General features: G+C 40.6%; 1 protein-coding gene across 1 annotated transcript; it reads left to right on the top strand.

The window, feature by feature from the left end:
- Positions 1–36: 36 nt before the first annotated feature.
- On the top strand, positions 37–10,818 carry Kcnj2 (potassium inwardly rectifying channel subfamily J member 2). Its single transcript, XM_034507387.2, has 2 exons — positions 37–202; positions 5,420–10,818. The coding sequence occupies exon 2, from the start codon at positions 5,646–5,648 to the stop codon at positions 6,927–6,929; it is 1,284 nt and encodes a 427-aa protein (XP_034363278.1). The 5' UTR covers positions 37–202; positions 5,420–5,645; the 3' UTR covers positions 6,930–10,818.
- Positions 10,819–25,054: the final 14,236 nt, after the last annotated feature.

The raw sequence follows: 25,054 nt of genomic DNA, 5'->3' as shown, positions 1-25,054 counted from the left end.
AGGACCGCCTCAAAAGCTTCCAGGCTATCGCAGAGCGCTTTGGAGCCCTGGCCAGCGCACAGCCTTCCCGGCGCCGGCAAGCAGGGTCTTGGGAATTCTCACTTGCTTCGGCTCACTCTCTTTCACAAAAACCACTGGATCTTACATGCTTCTGTAATCCCCACTTCCACTCCATGTCCCCATGATCCTGTGCCAGCAACAGGTAAGGGCTTCTGTGTTTTCTTCCTGTTCTTTTCTCGGTTGTCTGTGTGTGTTCAGGGCAATGAACTTGCGCCACCGTCTCCTACCTTACAGCTCCTGCTGCCCTGGAGGTGCCCAGTTGGCAGGCTTCTGTTAATGCTTTTCTCCGCAAGCTTTGGAGTCCCGGCTCATTGCCTATATAGTTTGTGTGCGCACCAGAACATCCTCAGAGCTAAAAATACTGAGACACGCTTGGAAGAGTTGAGCAATAGAAACAGATTTCTCTGCAGCATCTGTTTGTGCTCATAACTTCCAATGCACCAGCTGTAGCGAGATATTGGGTTTAGAGTCAAGCGCGAGCCTGGCGTGGATTCTTCCTCTTATTGAGGGTGAGAGGGAGGAAGAGAAGGTGACTGGGGATTGGTCGGACCAAGAGACTCGGCACTTAATCTAGGTCCTTGTTTGGGGAAGGGGTGTCCTTGTTACAAATTCAGCACAAAATTTCAGAGTGAGCTTCTCAAGTCTCAAAGTTCCTTTGCTGAGGAAAAAAAAAATATTAGAAGCCGGAGTTGGATTTTAGCCTCAAGACCGCAAAACTTTCTCATCCTATGTCAGTCTCCCCTAAGTACTTTGCTCTTCTTAGTAATAATTGTGTAAAAATCTCTCCTTTGAAGACAATGTGGTTTTAGGAAAGCCATGATCAAAGCAACTTGATGGGGGGGTGGGGGGGGGAGACTGTATCATAACGTGTACTTCTATGACAGTTGAGGGAAAAATCAAGATAGGAAATGGATAGTCGCACGCTTGTCTGGTTCAGTCGGACAGTGGAGACTTGGATGGGGCTATCCATTCCAAAGATTGTCACAAACTCCAAAGATACCTGCCATGAAATAAAGGCATTGCTTGAAAACCTGGTTTGGTTAAGCATAGAAGAGAATTAACATCTCCTTTTATCATTTGTTGTCTCTTCCTATTAATAATTAATAGGCAGTCATATTTCCTTTTGCAAACCAGCTCTGTATGTGAACTGTGAGCCACCACTACACTTGTCTGCCTCTTCTTGCTCACATCCAAGGGTTTTATTTTTATTTTCATTACACACACGCCTGCACACACACACACACACACACACACACACACACACACACACACTTCCCAAAGCCCAGGAGAGAGATAGGCTACTTTAAGTTTGGTGGGAACAGTGACAGAAGGGTCAAGGTCATCTCAATTTGTTTTGTGCTCTCATTTCATAGTGTGGAATTCCTTTATTTTTTACATTATTGATATCTGTAAAGGATCTTGTTTTGCGTCTTGGTGAAATTACTTAAACAACAAACAAAGCAGTCAGCACCTTTCAGACACTCCTTATTGAAACTCTCTGGTCAGCTGTCCTTCTTTGAATTCTGAGTAATTTAGAGGCTTGTCCCCCTTTATCCCCTATCTTTACCTGAAGGGTTGTACCATTTCAAAACATTTGAAAAGCTGTAAATTCTTGTTTAATACATACAAGTTGTCCTTGGCATGTACATGTGCCTAGAGTTGCCACAAACACTGCCACTGCCGTGTGTGTCAGTGTTAGAGGCAGCACTCACAGATACAAATGGGTGTCTCACTCCCCCCTGCCGCCCCTTGCACTTGTCCTTCCCCCCTCCCTTCTGTTTACTGAGCCTCACAGGGGTTGCTCTGCAGCAGTAGAACTCACATAGCAACTTGTGCCCAGAGCACTCTGGGGCTGGTCTACATGGCGTCAGCTGGGGAATAGCTGCTCCAAGCACTCATTAGCAGACTTCTCTCACCCAGCACCCTTCCTTTCTTCTGCTATTTCCTGTCTTTAGTTAGAAACTTACTTTTTTCACTGAGAATCAATAACCTCCTTATGGGACATCATGATTTTCTTTTATTCTTCATGTGCTCTATTGGAGGTGTTTCATATAATATATATATATATATATATATATATATATATATATATATATATATATATATATTCCCATCTCTCCCTGCATATCCCTCCCTCTCTCCTCCTCTCTCTCCTTTAATATCTACCTAAGATTGAAGCTCTGAACTATTTTTTCCATTGCTTATGCTTAATTTTGGATCTGCCTATAAATAGCCTTAACATGAACGGCAGCACATGTAGCCTCTCAATTTCCCAGAAATACTTTCAACCTCATTGGTCGTGGCTTGTGTGAAATGATTATTCATGTCCATGGAGTATAGATGTGGATCCTTAAATATTTGAGCTTTGGGGGGGGGGGGGCTTCTCTATTATTCACTGAATCCAGTATTTCCAGTATTGGCTCTCTACACAGCCTTCAGGGAGGCAAGAACATCTGAATATATTATTAGTTAGCTGTGTCCCAGAACATTTTTTTTTTTTGCAGTAATATTGCATGGAAGTCTTTTTTTTTCATAATGATGTTTTGGTGACTCCCACTAAGGGAGAAGAAGGAAAGGGAACTTTCTGCTTGTTTGAAGCCACTGGGACATGTGGATCTGTCAACAGCAAAGACAAGTGAACTATAAAGACAGTTAACCCGCCAGACTGTAGCAGGTTCTGGAGTTTTGCAATTGCAAGCAGTTCCATGAAAGTCCAGTGACATAGGACATGTGTGTGCACACATGCACACAGTACTCTGTTTGGGACACATGTGTTGGTCGTAGTGAAATTTTCCATTTCGGGGGGTAAAAAAAGCTTGTTATTTTTCCCTTTCCAGGAAGCACTGGTGAGACCTGAACCTGATGCTGTAGCGTGTAGAACACATTCTGCATTAGCGGGGGAAAGGAGACAGTAACAGCCCCCTCAGCACATTTGAAAGCTATTTGAAAGGTTCCAAGTGGGAAAAGATATTCATAGGAAACAGCTATTGTGTGATTCGTGGAATTCAAACAGATGTCCTAGGGTTGAGATTTTGGAAAGCCGTAATTGGGCCTGTAGAGGTCATAGAGTTGTAAGGTTCTTGTGTGGAAAGGGGTAGGAGTCAGTTTGAAGAAATCTGAGAGAGTCAGTGCCTGGCCCCTAATGTTAATGCAGGGAAAGGCTTCTTTTGAAGGGTGTAAAGGGAATTTATTGATGCTAGTTTATAGTAAAATATTTTAAAGTCCATCATAGCTCAGATACTTTCTTTGAAGAGACTCCTTTGTCCCATTCCCATGTTTTAAAGAAAAGCACACCTGCATTTGCTGCTGACTCTATGTTCATGAAACATTCGGCAACATTGCGTAAGTCAAATCATCTGAAAATGCTGTTAAAATATTTCTTTCCAAGTCCAGGACGATCTAGTCCTTGGCGGAATATGATTCTTTCTTCCTTTGTCACAATGCACTGTTCATGGGAAAGCAGGCAAAACGGTGAAGCTGGTAGAAGGTTGGGAAGACACCGGATCTTCCTTTTATAAAGCAATTCAAAGGCATTTTCAAATCAAGCATCATTTAGGTGTCAAAAGCTGACAAAATGTAACACAAATTGAAATTTTCACAGATGACTAATCTCAGGAAAAATAAGGTGGGGTACATCTTGATTATAGCTTGAACATGGTGGGAGAAGACAGAAGACTATTACACAGAATTTCCAAAGACAATGCACATTGCCCCTTGGTAATGGACTAAATAAGGAAAAAATGGACCACCTTCTATATCTGCAGCTGGCTTGGCTGAAAATGGTCCTGTTGTCTGGTCCATGTTTATGTGCCTTCGGGGGTGGGGTGGGGGGTGGGCTCAAAACTGGAATCCTGTTACAAAGGTCTCCACCAATTCCTGATATTTTTATTGTCCCACTTAAATACAGGACATGGATTTGGTGGTTTGAAAAGTTGGAAATCATTCTCAATTTTTAGTTTTAGGCCATGTTAATATTAATCTACTCCTGGGCTTCATTCATGCACATTACATAACGAAAACACCTTGGACAATTTCTTAGGCATTCTTTCCTTTTTCCCTCCTCCTCTTCCTCCACCTCCTCTTCCCCTCTGTCTCTGTCTCTCTTCTCTCTTCTTTCTTGTTACAGAGGACATGTAGGGTAGGGTTTTTTTGGTTTTTTTTTTTTTTTTTTTTTTTTTTTTTTTTTTTTTGAGTCAAGAAGGAAAGTCAGAGCAGGTAGCTAAATTTTACCTGGGGGCAGAATGGAGCAGTGGGAGGAAGCTGGAAGCTACTATTTGTTCATGTTAAGTAAAGGTGAGTGCCTTCTCCATAGGAACCTACAGCAAACAACAGAACTAGAAGTGAAAGTGAGCTGACTGGGGTTTATGAGCTCCTTTGATTACAAAGTTGTCTCTGTTTGAGAGCACACAGCCTTGGACCCACATGAAATGAGCCCCTGCCTTATCTCAATCCGCTAAAGACCTGCGCCTCTGGCACAGAGGTGCTTGCTTCCTACCCTGTCATTACACATGGCAATCCCATCTCTGGAGAATTTCAGGACTCAGATTGCTAGGCAACAGAACGGTTCTCTATCCCCCAGAGCAAATCTGTGTCTTCAAGTTAGAATCCCTTACATTCTGGAAGACGGTATCAGGCATTTTTCTGCACAGTGCCTGCTTCAAGTATGTGGAGTGATGGAGCAAGCCCAAACAGTATCCAGAAGTTAGGATCTATTTCAAATGTTGCAAAGGACTTTCTGTCCAACATTATTACCAAAACAAAACTGTCTGTGCCTGTCGATGTCAACCTTGTCAGCAAAAGCTGAGACAGTCTCCCTTAATACACACATACATGGATTAATATTCAGGCTGTTCAAATACAACGTTCTCTAGACACATCCTACTGTAAAAAACTGGTACAAACCTTAGACTCAGAAGGACTCTTCTATTACCCTGAGAACTGGGAAGAGAATAAGAGCTGATAGGTAGATATAAATTATAGAATATTCTAGATTGCCGACAAGCAGAAGAAAAGAGAACTAAAGTTCCAGTGGAGTGACTAGCAGAGGTACCTTGTCTATGTTCAGTGACTGTGATTTTTAAATAAAAATTTAAAAGAGCATTTATAAGAAGAAAGAGAACTCCACACAATTCAATCTAAAGTACTTTTTTTTTTTTTCTTCTGTTTGTTAAGACAGGGATATTGTTTCTCAAATCTAGGATCACTTCAGAAGGGAAGAGTATCTGCTTGGACCAGATAGACATCAATGTTGGTTTCAGTAGTGGAATTGACCATATATTTCTGGTGTTTTCTGTTTGTTAAGACTGTAGGACTCCTTTAAGTATGGCTGTTTTGTGATGAATGCTCTTTTTTCTTGTAGGACAAGTTCTCCGGATGTCCGCTGAGTTACTAAGATAACTCTGCAGGTCAAAAGAACCCCAAGGTTCTTGGAAGCATCCATCTCTCCTCATTAAAAAAAAAAAAAATTTTTTTTTTTTTTTTTTTGCTGTGTCTTCACCGAACATTCAAAACTGTTTCTTCAAAGGGTTTTGCAAAAACTCAGACTGTTTTCTAAAGCAGAAACACTGGCGTCCCCAGCGGAAGCAATGGGCAGTGTGCGAACCAACCGCTACAGCATCGTCTCTTCGGAGGAAGACGGCATGAAGTTGGCCACCATGGCAGTCGCTAATGGCTTCGGGAATGGCAAGAGTAAAGTCCATACCCGACAACAGTGCAGGAGCCGCTTTGTGAAGAAAGATGGGCATTGCAATGTTCAGTTTATCAACGTGGGTGAGAAGGGACAGAGGTATCTGGCAGACATCTTTACTACCTGTGTTGACATCCGCTGGCGGTGGATGCTGGTTATCTTCTGCCTAGCGTTTGTGCTCTCCTGGCTGTTCTTTGGCTGTGTGTTTTGGTTGATAGCTCTGCTCCATGGGGATCTGGATGCTTCTAAAGGGAGCAAAGCCTGTGTGTCTGAGGTCAACAGCTTCACGGCTGCCTTCCTCTTCTCCATCGAGACCCAGACAACCATCGGCTATGGTTTCAGGTGTGTTACAGATGAGTGCCCAATTGCTGTTTTCATGGTGGTATTCCAGTCCATCGTAGGCTGCATCATCGATGCCTTCATCATTGGCGCAGTTATGGCGAAGATGGCAAAACCAAAGAAGAGAAATGAGACTCTTGTCTTCAGTCACAATGCTGTGATTGCCATGAGGGACGGCAAACTCTGTTTGATGTGGAGAGTGGGCAACCTTCGCAAGAGCCATCTTGTAGAAGCTCATGTCCGGGCACAGCTTCTCAAATCTAGGATCACTTCAGAAGGGGAGTATATCCCCTTGGACCAGATAGACATCAATGTTGGTTTCGATAGTGGAATTGACCGTATATTTCTGGTGTCCCCCATCACCATTGTCCACGAAATAGACGAAGACAGCCCTTTGTATGACTTGAGTAAGCAGGACATTGACAATGCAGACTTTGAAATCGTTGTCATCCTGGAAGGCATGGTAGAGGCCACTGCCATGACAACGCAATGCCGGAGTTCGTATCTGGCCAATGAAATTCTCTGGGGTCACCGCTACGAGCCAGTGCTCTTTGAAGAGAAACACTACTATAAAGTAGACTATTCAAGATTCCATAAAACTTATGAAGTACCTAACACTCCCCTTTGTAGTGCCAGAGACTTAGCAGAGAAGAAATACATCCTCTCAAATGCAAATTCATTTTGCTATGAAAATGAAGTTGCCCTAACAAGCAAAGAGGAAGAGGACAGTGAGAATGGAGTTCCAGAGAGCACGAGTACAGACTCACCTCCTGGCATAGATCTCCACAACCAGGCAAGCGTACCTCTAGAGCCCAGACCCTTAAGGCGAGAATCAGAGATATGACTGGCCGATTCTGCCTTTGGAATATTTACTTCGCTACACAGTCTGATGTTGGTCAGAGGTCCGAGACAGTTATACAGACCATGGTACTGGTCGAGAGGTGGGTGAAAGCAAGCAGCCACAAGAGACAGACTAAGGCTAGCACAAAGGTTTCAAGAAAAGACTGTAAGCTGGATGACTGATGTAAAGCGCTTTGCAGGCCTCCAAGAGACACGATGGCACATATCTGTTGTAGTATAAGTTATGGGGTTTTTAATGTATTGTTTTGTGTTTTTACAAGACTTGAATATGCAGGCAAGCCTTGGTTTGGGTACATGACTTACCTGGAATGCTTCTCTTTAGGGGAACAAGAGTGATTTTAATGGCATAACATAGGCAAGACTCTGCCTTAATTTTTTTTTGAAAAGCTGCTAACTACATGAACACAAACTGTATTTTTGTTGCAGTGTAGTTTATCTTTTTACATAACATTAAAATGTCAGTGTTGAGCATTATGGAAGGCGCACAGTGTGCTTCAAAGTGTCAAGTATTTGGCTATTAACTGCCAAAACGAGAGCCTGATTTTCTGAGGCCAGTAATTTGTTTGCTAAAATTGATCTCTCTGTCTCTCCTCTCTCTGTCTCTCCTCTCTCTGTCTCTCCTCTCTCTCTCTCTCTCTCTCTCTCTCTCTCTCTCTCTCTCTCTCTCTCTCTCTCTCTCTCTCTCGTTACATAATAGCATTATGTAATGCTAGCCAAATGGTAGCCTCTGGGTTTTATAGTTTTCTTTTCCACAATGCTAATAGGTTATGTCAAACTTTCAGTTAGAGTAATTTAAATAAATACCAAAGATAATGCACCTCCCCCCCCCCACCGACTTTGGCACGTAGAGGTTATATTTTTAAAAAGAAACAAAGCTTCATGGATTGTCTTGGAAATCCAGAGACACTATCTTTGAACTTCAGCAAGATGTGAAACAGTCCATTCATTTTGCACTATAGTCTGAAAAGAACACCAAAGTCTTGACGAATGTACTGTGTTTTCGAGTCTGTTCTTTTGTGCATCTTTCTTATTTGGAGGGGAAGAGGGAAATATGAATCACAGTTACATATTCACTATAACAATATCTTCAATATCTTTCTTTCCCTGATAGGCTGATAGGTAGTGCTGGTCAGGCCAATGTACTTAAAGTGGTAGGAGAGAGAGAGAGAGAGAGAGAGAGAGAGAGAGAGAGAGAGAGAGAGAGAGAGAGAATATGCTTGGACTTTTCTGAGCTTTTCTCTCTTTGCACATTCCAAAGTTTGTTCCATAAGATCAGATCTTGGTTGAACTTTGTTGGTAACCTGGCACCTTCCAAACCGTCACCCAGCAGGGAAGATGAACAGATTTCAAATTTTGCAGCTGAGTCATAGCCTTGACTGCCAGGGCATTTCTGTCACATTAAGAAAGATGTCTAGCCTCTAGGCTTGTCCTTCTGAGGTCTCTGGGGGGTGGGGGTGGGGAAGACAGAGAAGAGAGAGAGGAGGGGAGGGAGAGAGAGAGAGAGAGAGAGAGAGAGAGAGAGAGAGAGAACATGAGCCACTTCAATACAACAATCCACTTTATGGGAGAGAGGGAAGTTGTTTCTTTCATGACAGAGGGTAAGGGGGACTCTTTCAGTATTTTGTGAGCCATATAAACACATAATTACAAGCTAAGGAGTTAAGAGTCTAAAGGGTTATTTCTCTCTCTGTAAACACTCATGATTAATGTGAGCTGGTCATTGTCTCTTGGAAAGTCTCAGAGCAGGTTGCCAAGGACATGTTATTTTCTAGAAGCCTTTTTTTACCTATTCACCTGGTTTTATAAAAACCTCTCTCCCCTCCCTCAATCTAGCTCAATAATGCAATTCTCCCTCTCTTCCTTTCTCTTGGTTTTAATGTTCTCTACTCGTAAATCCTAGGGCTGCTAATTTTCCTTTTTAGTTGGCGTCTCAAAATCAACTCTCTAATGGTATTACACTCTAATATGCCATTAAAAATCAGCTTGTTCTAGAACCATGTATTTTATTTCAGTTGATGTTTGTGCCTGTCTGTGGCTTGTGAGCCTCTGTGTCTGGATGCAGCGCCTGCAAGAAAGGATGACAGTTTCTGCTGTCTTCAACTTTCTAAGTCAATGGATTTGAAAACTGGTGTTATGGAAATTAAGAGAGACGTGTTGAGAAAGTGGTTGTTATTGTATATCTGGGTTTAAAGGTAGGGTTGCAAGTTGCTTAAAGAGTTGGCGGGATTGGGGAGAGGGAGAAGTCACAGGAGAGAAAACAGACTGGCTTCTGACAGTGCGAGGCTATGGAAGGCTTCAGATGCTGCTATTTTGGTGATTTGCAAAGGAAAGAAATCAAACCAAAGAGTATTCAGTGGACTGTCAATCAAATGAAGATTCAGTAGAGAGTGGGGGTGACAACCTGGACTAACCCCAAACACACAGAGTTACCACTTAAAAAGACTTGAGTTATTTGGAAGGGGGGGGCGGGTACATAGTCAAAAAAGTGGGAGGGGAATCTTTCAAATTTTTTTTTTTTGCTTTAAAAAGAAGAAACCATCTAAAATTTCTGGTGCATAGGTTTGTTTTTTGTTTGTTTGTTCGGTTTGTTTTTCTTTTTGTTTTTCAAGAAAAATTTTGCAGAAGCTACATTTTTAAAGTGTACATTTTATAAAGTTTATCAGATATTTTCATATTTAAAGCCAAATGTAAATAAAAATCTGTAAAGGAAATAAAAAATACCCTAAGAGGTATAACTACCACAGTGAATTCTGAAAGCTAGTACCTATATGCTACCGGTTAGCATGGTTTTAGCAGATATTACCAGCCTTTTGAGGTTCGATTTAGTATGTTCTTCTGTTATTTATTTCAGCATGGACTGTTCCTTTGAGAGCTTTTTATAGTTATTAGCATCTTAATAGTTACAAGATTTAAATGGCTTTTTGTTTTGTTCTGCCAAGAGCCAAGACATAGGTAATGCATGGCATCTCTTCCTGCATTTTTACCTTCAGAATATCTGTCTTTATTGACTGGGCCTCCAGAACTAGTGCACACACCTGCCACTAGTATGCAGATGGAGGGACTCACCTTGAACATCTGGGGTTCATCCCCAGATGCCAGTTGCTTCTGTGCTGCAAGCAAATCCCTCTAGGATGTATTCCCTTTTAAAGAATGTTTGCCCGTATCTGAATGGGCATTATATTTTTTTGGAGGGGGGAGGCATAGATTCCTGGTTATTCTATTTTTAAATAAAAGGTAGACAAACTGAATTCTATTTTGATTATTGAGAAAGGAATAGTTTTCTATCCCTCTAAGAGTATACTTGAATCAGACATTTTTAGAATGTCGTATAGCACTGTAGTCATTTCTAAATCCCTAGAGAAGTTTGTTTGACTCTGTTTCTGTTATGTAAACGCATTATTCCTTTTCTTTCACTTCCTCTCTTCCTATATATTCTCCTCCCTAAATCATGATGTGTCTCTGATGACCTTGGTTCCCCAAAGATGTTCCCCTTGCAGATAACAAACGTCAGCTTTTAACTTATAATCAGCCACCCCATAAAAGCAAAGAGGTCATCTCCAGTGGTGGGTTGAGCTTCTTATCACTCTGTTCAATGATGTTAAGGTGGAAAGTATAAAAGTGTTGTATTATCACATCCCCCACCACAACCTTCAGCAAACTAGAGTTTCTTTCCTAGGAATGTTAGGTTTCAGCTCTGGGCTCTGGCGAGTTGAACAACCCTGGCCTTTGACAATCGCGATAGTTATTATTTTCCCATTTGCCATCTTTTTGTATCTAAAGTCTTCCTATTGTACTGCACAAACCATGGGTTGTATATATTTTTTATATATTATGTCTTATTTTATTATTTCTAAATAAAAATTGAAAATACATTTGTGGACGTGTCATTGGACCTCTTATTTGATCTCCACAGAAACATGCATGTTCTCAGACAATGGGACATAAACTCTGACCATTTGAATGAATAGAGCCATAGAAATTGACTGAACACACAGGTCCAGGGGACTGGCAGATTAGCTTAATCCAAGTTAGAGGAAATCAAGTTTATATTTTGGTTTGGAGCAGAGCAGCTTAGAGGATAGGAAAGAGGGCACAAAGTAAAGCTAACAAAAAAGAGTTATATTTTAGTTACTAACTTACAGTGATTATATTTTTTGATATTTGACTATAAGTAGATTCTACTTTGCATATTATTTGTCTTTTCTTTTCTTCTTTTTTGAACAATTAAGGTTGTGTCTCATGTGACTAAGATTGGCCTCTGAATTCGATATGTGGCCAAAGATGAGCTTGAACATTTGATTTTCCTGCTTCTATCCTTGTGATGAGATTCCAGGTGTGAGCCCGGAGTTCTGCTTTATTTGGTGCCAGTGAGAACACCCCATGGGGCTTTGTGTATGCTAAGCAATCACCGGTATAATGGAGCTATGCCCATACTATTTCATCCCATGCCTGCCCAACACAAAATCAAGATGTTATTATTTGTCAATTCTACGAGAAACCAAGAAAGCTAGAATGAACTTTAAAGCTAGGAAATCAACAAAGACAGGATTTGAATTCAAGTTTGACGTGCTTCCACTGCATTACGTATTGTTTCACAACACATTGCCAGCTCTAGCTGGTCCCTGAGAAAAAGGCTCATTCTCTGTAACAGGTCACAAATAAAATACTCTCCAAAGCTGGAAAAAGACGGGAAACTCCCGTTCCAAAATATGTGATTCTTGCTATCTCTTATTCTCAGTGAACTCTTTCAAATGTGGCTCCGAGTTCCTGGAAAATATTAAATAATTTCATCTTAACAGCAAAATTCTGCAGCTCTTGTTCGATCTGCACGCACGCACCGCACGCACGCATAGGACCCAGGAGCAAAGGCTGGATAGGGATTGGAACTCTATAGTGATCCTCTCTTTCTCAGCTCCTCCTTTATGATCTGAACAGCTAGGAAGGAGAGTTCATTTGCAAGACAGAATCATCGCGCGTATAAACATCCATTTTGGGATCTGCATACATTTCAAACTTCAGATTCATTTCAGTCAACTTTAAGTAGCTCAGGCCTGTCTCTTCTAGGCAAAACTTCAAAGCTCTGCCATTCAGCAAACAGCAGGTACCTAACCACCTCAGACACTTCTGCTTTCTGGATGCTGTGGGCAGTCAGAGGGTAAAAATGTTCCTGTGGTTGGGAGGGGCACGCGGGGCATGCCACAATAAAGCCAGACAGGACAGATGCAATAAAGACACCATCTGTATTTATACTCATTCATTTATTTCTTTGTATGTCTGCACATATGTGTATATCTTTGTATGCATTTAGATATTTAATATAATAATGGCTGTACGTAAGGTTCTGAGTTGACTTGATCAGCCAATACAGTTAAGTCATCCAAGCGCCAGACTCCCTAGGCCACAACTCTATGAATAATATTTATGAAGAAGAAATATATATTATATTTTAGAAGGTCACTTTAACTCCCAGAAAACTGGTTAAATTAACTGGAGTTGTTCTTGTAAAGCTATATAGACACACACATACAGAGGGAATGCCAGCCCCACACAGGGAGTCCACCATGCGTGTAGTTTGAAATCTGTCTGATGCTTTCTTCAGGGACCCTAGTGGTCCCATGATTCAAAGCTCTGGCTGAGGTTTGTCCTTAAGCACTTTTAAAAACTTTTTTTTACGTCATCACAGGCTTAATCCCTTTAAGATAAAGATGGACTAAAATGATCAGAGTGTTTATCTCTGAAATGAGGTGATGGGATCTCAGGGTGCTGGGCTCTCAGAGCTCAGGTAGGGAGTGTTCCTGAGAACTGGGAAGAGCCAACTCTGCTCATTTGAAAGCTGGAGTTGTTGACTCCCTGAGAAAAGAGGACAGTTAAAAAGAGTGTGAAAGAGAGGAGATTAAGCCAGGTGAGCCTCCTCCAGCACAGGAGAGTTACCAAATCCCAAGGATAATAACGTGAATAATTATACATAAGTGGCTCTCTCCAAGTAACTAAAATGTGTAGCTTGGGGGGATATTCATTGTTTGGAGGGATTTTTTTTTTTTTAATTATAATGCTCTCCCCAATTTAAAATAATATATATCATTTAACACTACTTTTGGTTACTGAAGCTAACGTGACCCTTTCTTCATGGTGACGACTGAGCTTCTACATGTCTTATTTACTGTGAAACCATCAACCTGTTCTTTTGTCCACTAGCAGAAGTCACCTGGCACAGTTCAGGCTTTGCTTCTGATTGTTTGGATCAAGGAAAACAGATTATAGACTATGCTGTACTGACCGTACATTATCTCATCCTAGGTGCTGAATCATCAATCCCTTTGCATACTGCAGAGGCTATATAGGTTATCAAGAAGGTCTGTCAGAATAGCAACAATAACATGCAAGCCATGAAATCCTTCTTCCCCATCTTACCATCACTCTGGTACCTCTTTTCTTCCTTTCTGGTGATGGAGACTAAATCCAGAGTCTTGTTCATACCAGGAAAGCAGTCTCCCACAGAACTAAATTCCATTCCCTATTTATCATTTTAAGTTTGAGGCAGGCTTTTACTAAGGTTACCAGGCTGGCCTTGAATTTATGTTCTTTGTGCTTCAATCTTGAGAGGAGCTGGGTTTACAGGATCATAAACCTGGGCCTGGGGTTGAAGGTACTTCTTATTTCAGGCTTGGGGTTCTAGTCTGAGATCTTGAGCCTGTTCAGAAGTTTGACTTCTAGAATGTTCTATTTAACCCAGCCAAGAGAAGAAATTACTGTATGTTGTGAGTACTGTAAGGCTTTCTACATTGTATGTGAGTTCAACAGATTACAATTTGAAAAGTGGCCAATATTACTTTTTTTTTTTTTGCTTTAAAATTAAAAAAAATATAGCTGGGCTTAGAAATAAAAAAATATAGATATGCCGGGCGTGGTGGTGCACGCCTTTAATCCCAGCACTTGGGAGGCAGAGGCAGGTGGATTTCTGAGTTCGAGGCCAGCCTGAGCTACAGAGTGAGTTCCAGGACAGCCAGTGCTACACAGAGAAACCCTGTCTCAAAAAAAAAAAAAAAAAAAAAAAAAAAATTATAGATACGACATTAAGTAATAATTCCTCAGAAGTTGCTACTTATTTGGTCTCATGAAGATAAATTCTTTCTCTCTGTATTTCGAAACACTCACTGGGAAGTTAAGGGGTTTTAAGGGTTATCACACCACCGATTTGAGTATTTATGCAACAACATACTGGGCATCATTTTTTTCCTACCAAGCTTATCTTTTCAAATGTGCTATTTTAAAAAAGCTTCCTGTTAAATTCTACTGTTATGGAAAGACATCAAGAAACTGGCTGACGTGGCAAAGGTGGACAGGTAAGCTGACAATCATCAAGCTAGGGAGATGGCTCGGTGGGCAAAAGGATGAACATCTGAGTCCTAATCCCAAGAGCCTCCAGAACCCCTAAAGAAGCCTGTTAACACAGACCTCTATAATCACAGAATTACTACAGAGGTGTGGGGGATGGAGACGTGAACATCTTTGGAAGTTTCCAGGTGGACTAGCCTGGTACACAGCACAGTTGCAAACAAGACAACTACTGTCTCAAACAAGGTGGGAGGTGAGGACGGACCCCCACAGTTGTCTTCTGACTTGGACACTCACTCAGTGGCATGTCTGTACTTCACACACATGGATGAGCACTTACCTACACATATTGTACACGTGTGCTTTTAAGATGACAAATGATCATTTTTTGTTTTTTTGTAATGCTCAAGCTAAACTGTTCATGCTCAGATTTCAAGAGGGGCTTTTAAAAGGACTGTGCATACATGGGCATATCTTACCTTTCTTAATTCTAATGTTTGTTCAGATCGTAGATTCTGCTGGGATCGAGGTCTATCCCTGATTCCCAAGGGGAGGGCCAAATAGCTTTATTTGAGTAAGCATTTGGGTTCGTCTAACAAACAAACAAACTTTATAAATTTTGTTTGCCTTTGTTTTTTTTGTACTTTTTTTTCTAAGACAGTTCTTTATTTGAATCCTCGGCTAAACATTTTTTTTTTAATGGGGTGCTATAGTGAGAAGGATTGCACTAAATAGCATGCAGGAGTTTATTTTAAAATATGCAGTTAGCTCCATTAAAAACCTACTTATAGAAATACATTATTTACCAATAGAGAGATTTCAAAGGCAAGTTTATACACATCCTGAGCAACACACTCTTGGCAAAAGCACTCTCAGATGGCACCCACTCACAGCCAGGCGAAGAAAGGAGGAATAGACACCTCAGAGGTTTCTTTTGGTCCTCATGCACATTTTCTGGTGGGCATGAGATCGACAAGTCCTACTCTCTGCCTCTTCCAGAAGCAGTTATAAGTTGAGTCCCTTGAGTACCCTCACCATCAATGAGGCAGATGAATAAGATGCCCCGAGTTGCCATAGAAACTGGGAGCAGCATTGAAGCACCTTCTCCTTCCTGCATGCTCTTTAATTTCATCTGAGTGACTGTGTTCAAGAACCAAAAATAAAAGGTGCACAAAGATGTAATTATATAAAAAGCTGTGTTCAATTATAAATACAGTATGTACTTTTGCCTCTGTCTACAGCTCACTTGCTTCTTTCTCCCATTTGAAGTCATTTGAACTATTCAAGGGAGAGTCTCCATTTTCTATTTAACTCAAGTGAGGCCCAGATTTGACCACATAAGAGAGCAAGGCTGTCTTCTCCATTGTCACCTTTGCCTGGCTCACATATGACATCTATTTGGTGGCCCTTCTGATAATAGGATCCCTTTACAGCAAATGCTTATGCTGGGCCATGTGGGTTTACCTGGAGCTCCTGAACTTGCTCTGCCATTAGGTAATCTTGAATATCTAGATGTCTAGAACATTCTGTAGGTTTATGAACTTCTTTTATTGTAAGCTAATAAAAAGTGGACAGCTGAATGCCAAAAAAAAAAAAAAAAAAAAAAAAAGGCTATTAGTAGAGAAAGCCAACAGATTCTTTCTCTTTTTAAAAAAAAAAAAAAAAAAATCCTGTTGCTACATGTAATGAGCAGGTCATTTCACAATGGTGGGGGCTACCATCAGGTCTCAACAATAGCCCCATAGCCCCATGGCGCATTCACCTCCGAGGACATGCTCAGAATGCAGAGCAGAGTCTGCTTCTCTTTGTTCACCTTTTCATTGGGTCGATGGATTAAAATTTTTGGTAGGGAAAAACCAAATACCTCGTCTTCCTGATGAAGCAAGGCAGTCCTGGACCTGTATGTTGGCATCATTTGAAAGGTAATTGTGCCCAGGCACTGGCTTCCTGCTAGTGATTTGCATGAGGTTGTGTGCTCTATAGAATTCACTCTCAGAAGAAAATGCAAAGGTACAGGGCGTGGCAGCTGAGGCAGGACACAGCTGATTTGTTGTCTGTGACTCCCGTCTCCTGGAAACTCTTGATTTAAAAGGACTATCTAATCAGGGCACTGTGTTGGGTCTCTCTGCAAGGCAAACAAGTCCTTTACATGAAGAAATATGAAAGGATTTTTTTTCCCTTTAGGACAGTTGGCAACCTGCAGGAAAAAAATGCTGCTGGTTTATCTACTGCCACTTGGAAAACCAGACTGACTGTGTTGATTAAATACCTATTGAAACCAGTTGCATGCTTGCAGAGTTAATAAAATAAAATAAACCTGACTGTATATGGTTGAAACTTTTACTTAATTAATAAATCTATAATTTCCAGACATGTGTATCCAGGATTACATAACAAATACAAAATGAACTTTAAACACACACACACACACACACACACACACACACACACACACACACAATCCTAGAATATCAGAAGCATGTTTCTTCTGTCTCAAGCTGAGAAGCTAAGTCTGGGTATACTGGTTTAGGATTTCTGTTTGATTTTATTTCATCTTTTAGGTTTGTTTAGAATTCTGTTACTCTATATTGACCTATGATGAGTACAATTTCAATTTGGATTTTCCAAAAATAATATAGACATCTAGCCTCGTACAACATAAACCGAGGACTTCTCACTACACACTTCATGACGGACATCAGACTTGTGTTTCTTTAAGAGTTCCTTCCCTTTCTCTCCCCTCACTATGTACCAGCCAAAACACTCTTCTTATCTCCGGACACCCTTTAAGGTGCCCAGTAAAACAAAAGGCCTTACAGTTAACAAGACTCCCATTAAAAATTACTAGGTCCGTGGCCCAGTCTCAGAGCTTCAATGTGCCTTGCACTGTACCACTAAGATCCACAAACAAGGACATCTTCTTCACCATGGTTTGAGGTTTCCCTTCAGTCTCTTGGGCTCAGTGTCCATTATGGCGGCTCAGGGCTCAGCCAGCCTTGGCAGGTGGAGCCATGAATATGAAATGTATATGGAGTTATGACCACAGGACAAAACACCACACACACACACACACACACACACACACACACACACATACACACACACAAAATCTTCGTCTGAGTATTCCCTCTGTGAATTTCCTGTGGGGCTTGGGACCAGAGTGAATCGTCCAGGTGAGTTGACTGGGATGTTAACAAACAAAGAACCTTTTAACCTTTAATGCCAGTGGGGATCTGATGCCATGAATGCAGTCCTGTGGAATTTGTAGGAAGGACTACCCTTCTCCTCAAATCTGTCCCAGGCCAACCAGTGTCACAGGCATTCCCCTTATAATATAAATATGTATTAGTTATTTAAATGGATAGGTATAGAACACTTTAAAATAGGCTTCATATGTTTGAAAACTAATCTCTTTTCTTCATTTTAAATTGTTATCTATCTTTCTTTGTATCATTTATTTATTTAAAATAATGTCTCTTATAGTCCAGAATGGCCTTGAATTCTGTTTGTAGCTGAGATAACTTTAAACTTCTGATTTTGGAATGTGCCACCATGGCTGGTAGATACATTGCTAGGAACTGAACCTAGAACTCTGCATGCTAGGCATGCGCTCCACCAACTGAACTGTGTGTCTCAGCTTCCATCTCTCATGTATATGTTTTTAAAAGTCAATTATCCCTTGACAGTGTTTTTACACATGCATGTGCATATGCATACTTTTGTGACTTGCATAAAGTTACATGCTCTTCCTGTAGTTACAGCAGTCAGCATATGTGGTTCGATTCCCAAGCCACTTTAATCTCCTCTTTCAGAAAACCTTACAACTTCAACCCACATGGGACTCCAGAGAAACCACAAGTTCATTTTATTATTTATTTTAATTTGAGGAATATTTGAGGATTCCATACACCAGGACTCGGCTCATCGTTTCCAGGCCCCCTCTCTCCTATATCACCTCCTGTGTCCTCCCACTTCCTCTCATGTCCATGTGGCCCCTTTCTATAACTACTGTAGTCACACACAGGTACAACCCGCTGAGTCCATCTATTGTTGTTTGAAATTGGAAATGAATTTTGACTTTTCTGGACATCCATTTTGCTCCCTTTCGTAAGCTCTCAGTGCCCCTGCATTGATGCACCCTGTGTGGATTCCACCCTCTCACTTTTTAGAAGAAACCCTTTCTCTCGAATTTTCAAGATCTTGGGAACGTTAAATATTTAATGTACTGGTCTCCCCATTTTTTCTAACCACCTGCCTCCCAGCTCGGCTACTTTGATCATTGTTTTTGCTAAATCTTTAATAGCTAGCTTTGAAGAAAAAGATATCATTGTGATCTCCTAGTGTAGAGAATCATATGCACACATTTGTGTGTGTGTGTGTGTGTGTGTGTGTGTGTGTGTGTGTGTGTGTGTGTGTAGGGGAAACTGGGAAGGGAGATAACATTTGAACTGTAAATAAATAAAATAGCAACAACAACAACAACAAAACCCACATATATACAGCTATATAATCCAGCATACATTTTGCCTTAAGGAAATCTTCAACTCTAAGAAACATTTCACAAACACCTTCAGCAGGTTTTATGAAACAGATTTACTTTCTCTCCATTCCTTTATTTGTATGCACAATGTATTTAATCGCTCGTCGCAAAGTATTTCTTGTCTCCCTATTCATCATCCACAAAGACGGTTGAGAATAAGTTGCTTTTTTACAAGTTACTTCAACAGTTGGAAGTAGGGATGAAGGGGGTAATGTTTGCAAAAGTGTTTTTATAAATTATGAAATGGACTCAGTGGGTAAAGCCCTTGCTAGAAAGCATAAAGACCTGAGTTCAGATCCTGGGCACTCAGCTAAAGTCTGGGTGGTTGTGGCATCCTGCCTGTAATTCCAGTGCTCAGAGGTTAGGACGTGGGAATCCTGGATCAAGCTGGCTATTTGGACCAGCTGACTAAGACAGCCACAGTTTAAATGAAAGATTCTGCTTCATTATGGAAGGTGGAAAGAGATCAAGAAAGACAATGGACGTCAGCCTCAGAGCTCAGTAGTCATGTACACGCACACGCAAGTACATCCACATAGGCTTGTGATCGTGAAGACACACAGACACTACTCACACATATATGCAAAAGAATATACTTTTATGTATATGCTATTTACACATTTACAGAAGCATTATTTTCTTTTTCTGTGTTATTCTTCTCCTTAACTTCCGCATGCTGGAATGGGGGAATAATTCTCTTTTTTTGCAAAATGTTTTCCTAGCACTAGGTACCTGGAGCTGTGATAGCTCTTGCGTATTCAAAGGTGTTCTTTGTACAGAGCTTGCAGCAGAGTTAGGGAGAAGGAGAAAAGCAATTATAGTAATCTAATTTTAGATTTCTATATTTGTGCTCTGACCTTAGCAATTAAGCCAAAGGTCTCCAATGAAGTGTCTGTGAAGACACAGGCTAAGCCTTCTTCCCCACAGTTGCCGAAACACTCCACCGCTCTGCCTGTCACGTTCTGTCGAACGCTAAGTGGACAGAACTTCTTTCTTACATTTTCTTTTCTTACTTGTGTCTGTAGGATTGGAGCTTGTGCACCTGGACTCTGGCCCTGTGTGAAGGGAAGGCGTTGTTCCTGGCAAAATACTCGGTGGCAAGCCTATCAGATTACAGACTGGATTTCCTTTATCTTGGGGCATTGGACTCTATTCAGGGGGCAAGAAGGCTAGGATTTCACGTCTTGTTTGGACATGCTACCTGGTCCTTATTCTCATCCTTCTGGAGAGAAGGTATTCTCTTGGCATACAGTCTACTAGGGTCAATGTCCATTTAAGAAAAATATCTGGATCACCAGATGCCTTTTTGCTGAACAAACATGACCTTATTGTCCAAAACCACAACTACTCCCCAAGAGCAAGAGGTTGGTCCTTCCTAGAACTTTCGTGGAAGTAGCGTCCCTGAAGTGTGGCAAGGTTTGACAGCATTTTAACCAAGACACATGAATGTTTCCTCTCCTGCATTGTGCCAATGGGAATATTTCTCCTCAACAGACTCTGGAGCCTCTGCCCTCTCACTTGCTATATATAGGGCCTTACTTTTCAGTATACATTGCTACATTTTGGAGGGTCAATCTTTATCAGACTTTAATGTTTCAGACATCGTCCTGGAAAATCTGCTAAAAATGAAACATTTAATTTCCTTTGATAGACTTTTTTTTTTTTTTTTTTTGGCAAGGAAAATGGTATTCCTGACAGTTATGAAAAGGCTTTTTTTTTTTTCTATCTATCACTATACCTAAGGTAGGCTTGCAGGAAGACAGATTCAAATGAGAAAGAGAGGAAGAGAGAGACAGAGAGAGACAGAGAGAGAGAGAGAGAGACAGAGACAGACAGAGACAAAGACAGAGAGACAGGAAAACAGAGAGACAGAGAGGAAAACAGAGACAGGAAGACAGGGAGACAGACAAACAGAAAGACAGGCAGCCTGTCTTCCCTGAGGATCTCCAGTCTCACTGTCAGAATATCTCTTAGGACATTGGTAAAAGCAGAGGACCAAGTCAGCCCTAAAACCAAATAGACATCATGATTTGGGGCATTCAGTTCCATTCCTTAATCATGGCTTGTCTGTGTTCACATGACCTGAGGAAGAAGCAATATAGGGACTGAGGAGTTGCATTTGCCATTCTCCTTTGTAACTTGCCAACTTGCTACAGTGAAAACATCCAAGATTGCAATGGATTTAGCTGATTTCTTTTCTAATCGTTTAGTTTTTTGTTTTTTGTTTTTGTTTTTTGTTTTGGAACAAATATGTTGCCTATGAAGTTTCATAAGTAGCATTTTGTTAAAGTCCATAGGTTATAGTATTGTATAGGCAAAGCAATTCTAAATATTTCCTAAATGGATTGCTTCAAGTCAAGTGGCATTTATATGTGTTTACAAAATGTGTCCAGTTTGTGCCAGGTGTGTGTAGTAAGAGCTTTTAAAATCTCGGCACTGAGCAGGCAGAGGTAGGCACATTTCTATGACTTTGAGCCAGCTGAGTCTACAAAGTGAGTTCCAGGTCAGGAAGGGGTATATAGTATGAACCTGTCTCAATCACTTGATAAATCAACCAATTGGTAAATTGTAGTTTGATATATTGTTCTTGGGATTTCGACATATTGTAGTGCATGATAAAAAATATAATTGAAATGAATTTTAGTGGAGTTTTATTTTCAACTTGATGGAAATTCATTATCCCTTGCTTAAGATAAAGCAGCCACAACAGCATTAGGAGCAGATTACAAATACTTTTACTACATCAGGCCAGGAACTGTGGATTAAACGGTGAGTTTCAGGAAATAGGGCAGGTTGTTAATTTGATATTGAGCACAGCTGACTTTCCATCTGCTTGTGAGAGCCCACAACAGCTTAATCTTCACTTGGTATGGCCACACGTGGTCAAAGTTACCCTGTCCTTGAACAGATCTTTCAAGCCTCCTGATGGGCTGGAACCTGAGAGGGTCAGCTATCCTTCAACCACAGGCTGCCACCTGTGACTCTGTGTGTACACGTGGAACTGTTTTTATAACCCTACAAGTGAGAAAGTGAGCCTATTGCAGTAAATTCTAATCAGGGGCCCTGGGTACTTTCCCCAACTGTGACAGGCACAGAAGAGCCATCAGCTTGTTTAATGTTCCAATGACTTTGAGAAGCCAAGGCAGGTAAAGTGAATTCTAAGGTCCAGCTACCTTTCTCTCTTGGCTTTGTCTTTGTCTCTCTCCAGAGCGGTGGAGTTTATTGTCTTCCTCATTTCCTAAGTGAGCATGGCAGACATTATTGCTTTTATCAGTGAGATAAATTGAAATAAAAATACTTTCAGTATTTATAGGGCAGTAAAATACTTACACAAGAAAATGAGTGTATTTGTCAGAGACATTAAAAAGTGAGGGAATTAGGTTTAAACCATATGCATAGTCGTTTGTGTAAGTCACGGCATATTTATTTATTCATTTAAAAACGGGCCAGGAATTTGCTTCCGTGTTGTTTGTTTGGAGTTTCATACAAACCTGAACTCATAGACACTTTGCTCAACTTCTTGAGATTATAGGTGTACATACCTGACATTTAAAAAAAAAATTTTAGAAACCAAATTTAATGAACAAAGTGAAGATGAAGATAAATGTTTAAGTCCTGTTTTCAATTCTTTATGTATCACCTTTGTGATACAAAGGAGAAAGAAAATATTTATAAGTCAGTAGTTTTTTTTTTTTTTAATTAAAATAAGGGCAGGTGTGGTGGTACACATTTGTATACCCAAGCTTCCAAAACTTGGGAGGAAGAGGCAGGAGAATCCAGTATTTAAGGCCAGATTACACAGAGAGTACCAGAGTTTCAAACATTCTAGTACAATAAAGAGATACAGCTGTGGACATGGTAGTGGGGAAAAAATCTAAGCCATATCTGGATAACAAAATAGATCTGTGTTGTCTAGGACAACATTTTCTTCTCTGAGACATGTGACAGTTCTTCTGATATTTTATCGTTTGTTACTAGTTAGGGGTATCAATAAAGCCTCCATTCCCACCTCCCAACAAGGAATTATCCAGGCTATCCTTCCCACAGTCTGAAAACTGGGAAAATCATTCTGGATTATAGTTAAATTCTCTCTTCTTCTTTTTAAATGTACAAACTAAAGGATGTGTCGTGGTATTTCCATATATAAATATACTGCTTTTACCAAATCACTCTTCGTCTATTAGTATTCATTTCCCATCCCCCCCATCTTTTCCCCTTTGCACATACTTAATAGTCTGTTCTATTCTGATTCTGTTTCCAGACCCATCCTTCCATGTCCTCAGATTCCACACTGAGTTCAAATCTTGTGAGAACTGTCTTTCTGATGTTGGTTTATTTCACTTAACACAGTGATCTCAATTTGACCGAACATGACATGACTTTCTCCTTCCTTGTAATTTATCTTCTTTGCTTTATCAATTCATATATTGATGAACAGATGGTCTGACTCAGGTCTGTTGAGAACAGTGTAGCAATAAAATGGGCAGGTAGAGATGTCAGTGGGAAATAAGACTGGGAAGGTATCTTATGAGTTTTCGTGCTAGAGTAAGGAAACTATTCTGTAAATAGAAAATTGTGAACAGTCACAGAAGTTTCATTGGCTGAGAGAATGACAGAAGATGAAGTGGCAAATACATGAAGGTGACTGGAGGAGCAAGAGATGCAGACAGAGATAAACATGCCTGTTACAAGCCTGTAGTGATATTTCAAGTAAGTGATAATGAGAAACTTGAACTTCAGAAGAGAAAGGAAGCTATCAGTTCTGGAGGCATTACAGAAGGGGAGTCTCCAATGACTTGGTAATTGTTTGGATTAGGAGACAGAGTAAGTGGCTATAAATGTCACAATATAGATACATTGATAAGGAGAAGTGTCAGGATAGAGGGCTGGTCCCTAGCAGGAGACAAGACTCTTGAGTTTGAGGGTTAGGTAAGTATCTTATAGGTGGACACATCAAATTAGGTGCTACAAGGCAGGCAGACTCAACTTATCGTCTGTCAACATTCCCCAGCACTTCCAATTGACTTGATTCCAAGTTACCACCCTCCTTTGCAGCAGAGCCATATCCTTCTCCTCTTGTAGGAGGAGGGTGATGCATATGGCTCTCTCTAGCCCTTTAACTCCTGAGGCCAGTTCATCCAGCCTCATCTAACAGCATCTGAGTTCACTAAATGTCAAGCATTAGGGAAGGATGCTCACGTTTTTATTATTATTATTACTTTTTATTTACCATCAATTGCATCTGATTCTTTGTGCAGTTTCTCTGATTCCAGAGCTGTAAAGCTGCGAGTCACACTTATGTTCTGGGCATGAGTTCACATTTATGTAAATCTTCCGCATGCTGCTACAGATCCACTCAAGCTGACTGCTCAGCACATCCCAACATGTATATTTGAGAGGTTTCCATGAATTACATTCTTTGTTTTAATCCAGCATTGACTCATTCTCATGGATTTACCATCACTCCTGCTGCAACTTGATCCATGGCTCTTTGTGAGCTTCATTACAGATGTCTTACTTTAGAGGGGGCACTTTGATACGCTCAGGAAATGGAAGTCTGGCTAGCTTAACTCCCTGTGACTTAGGCAAGGTAGCTCTGCTTTCTTCGCAGGGTTTTCTCATGTTTCTAACTCTACTGGATCATAGAAGGAAAGAATTTGGGACTTCAATTTATTCTGATTATATTTATGTCATGCCGTTTGAGTTTATGCTATAAAAAAGTAGTTCTCAACCTTCCTAATGTTGTAAACCTTTAATACAGTTACTCATGTGGTGACCCTCAACCATAAAATTATTTTTTGTTGCTACTTCATATCTATAATTTTCTATTGTTGTAAAACATGATATAAAATATCTCATATGCAGGATATCTAATATGAGACCCTTGAGAAAGGACCATTCTAGCCTTAGAGGGATATGACCCACAAGTTGAAAACCATTGCTATAAATAGTAAACACTTAAACTCTGTTAAATTACAAGCTTTGTTCTATACCCCATAAACCTTTTCTCAGTTGGTTTCCTAGATATAGTACAACTTATTTGCAGATGCTCTCCTGTATCTATATAGAAATAGTTTATGAGCCTTACTGATTGAACTAGATTTGGTACCTCATGTTTTAAAGTTAACCCTTTTCATGCCCCAATAACCAAATACATGTCCAAGGAAGTTCATGCTTGACCATGAATCCTCCTTAAGAGCCTGTATAAAAAGTATGTCGTCCCCCGCCCCCCC

The sequence above is a fragment of the Arvicanthis niloticus genome, chromosome 6, assembly GCF_011762505.2.
Source record: "Arvicanthis niloticus isolate mArvNil1 chromosome 6, mArvNil1.pat.X, whole genome shotgun sequence".
Taxonomy (NCBI): Eukaryota; Metazoa; Chordata; class Mammalia; order Rodentia; family Muridae; genus Arvicanthis; species Arvicanthis niloticus.
Note: the sequence above shows the minus strand (reverse complement) of the source record. Positions and strands in the feature narration are given on the sequence as shown.

What these genes read in the sequence shown, in the direction of transcription:
- Kcnj2 (XM_034507387.2), top strand. Translation starts at nt 5,646, where the DNA reads ATGGGCAGTGTGCGAACCAACCGCTACAGCATCGTCTCTTCGGAGGAA.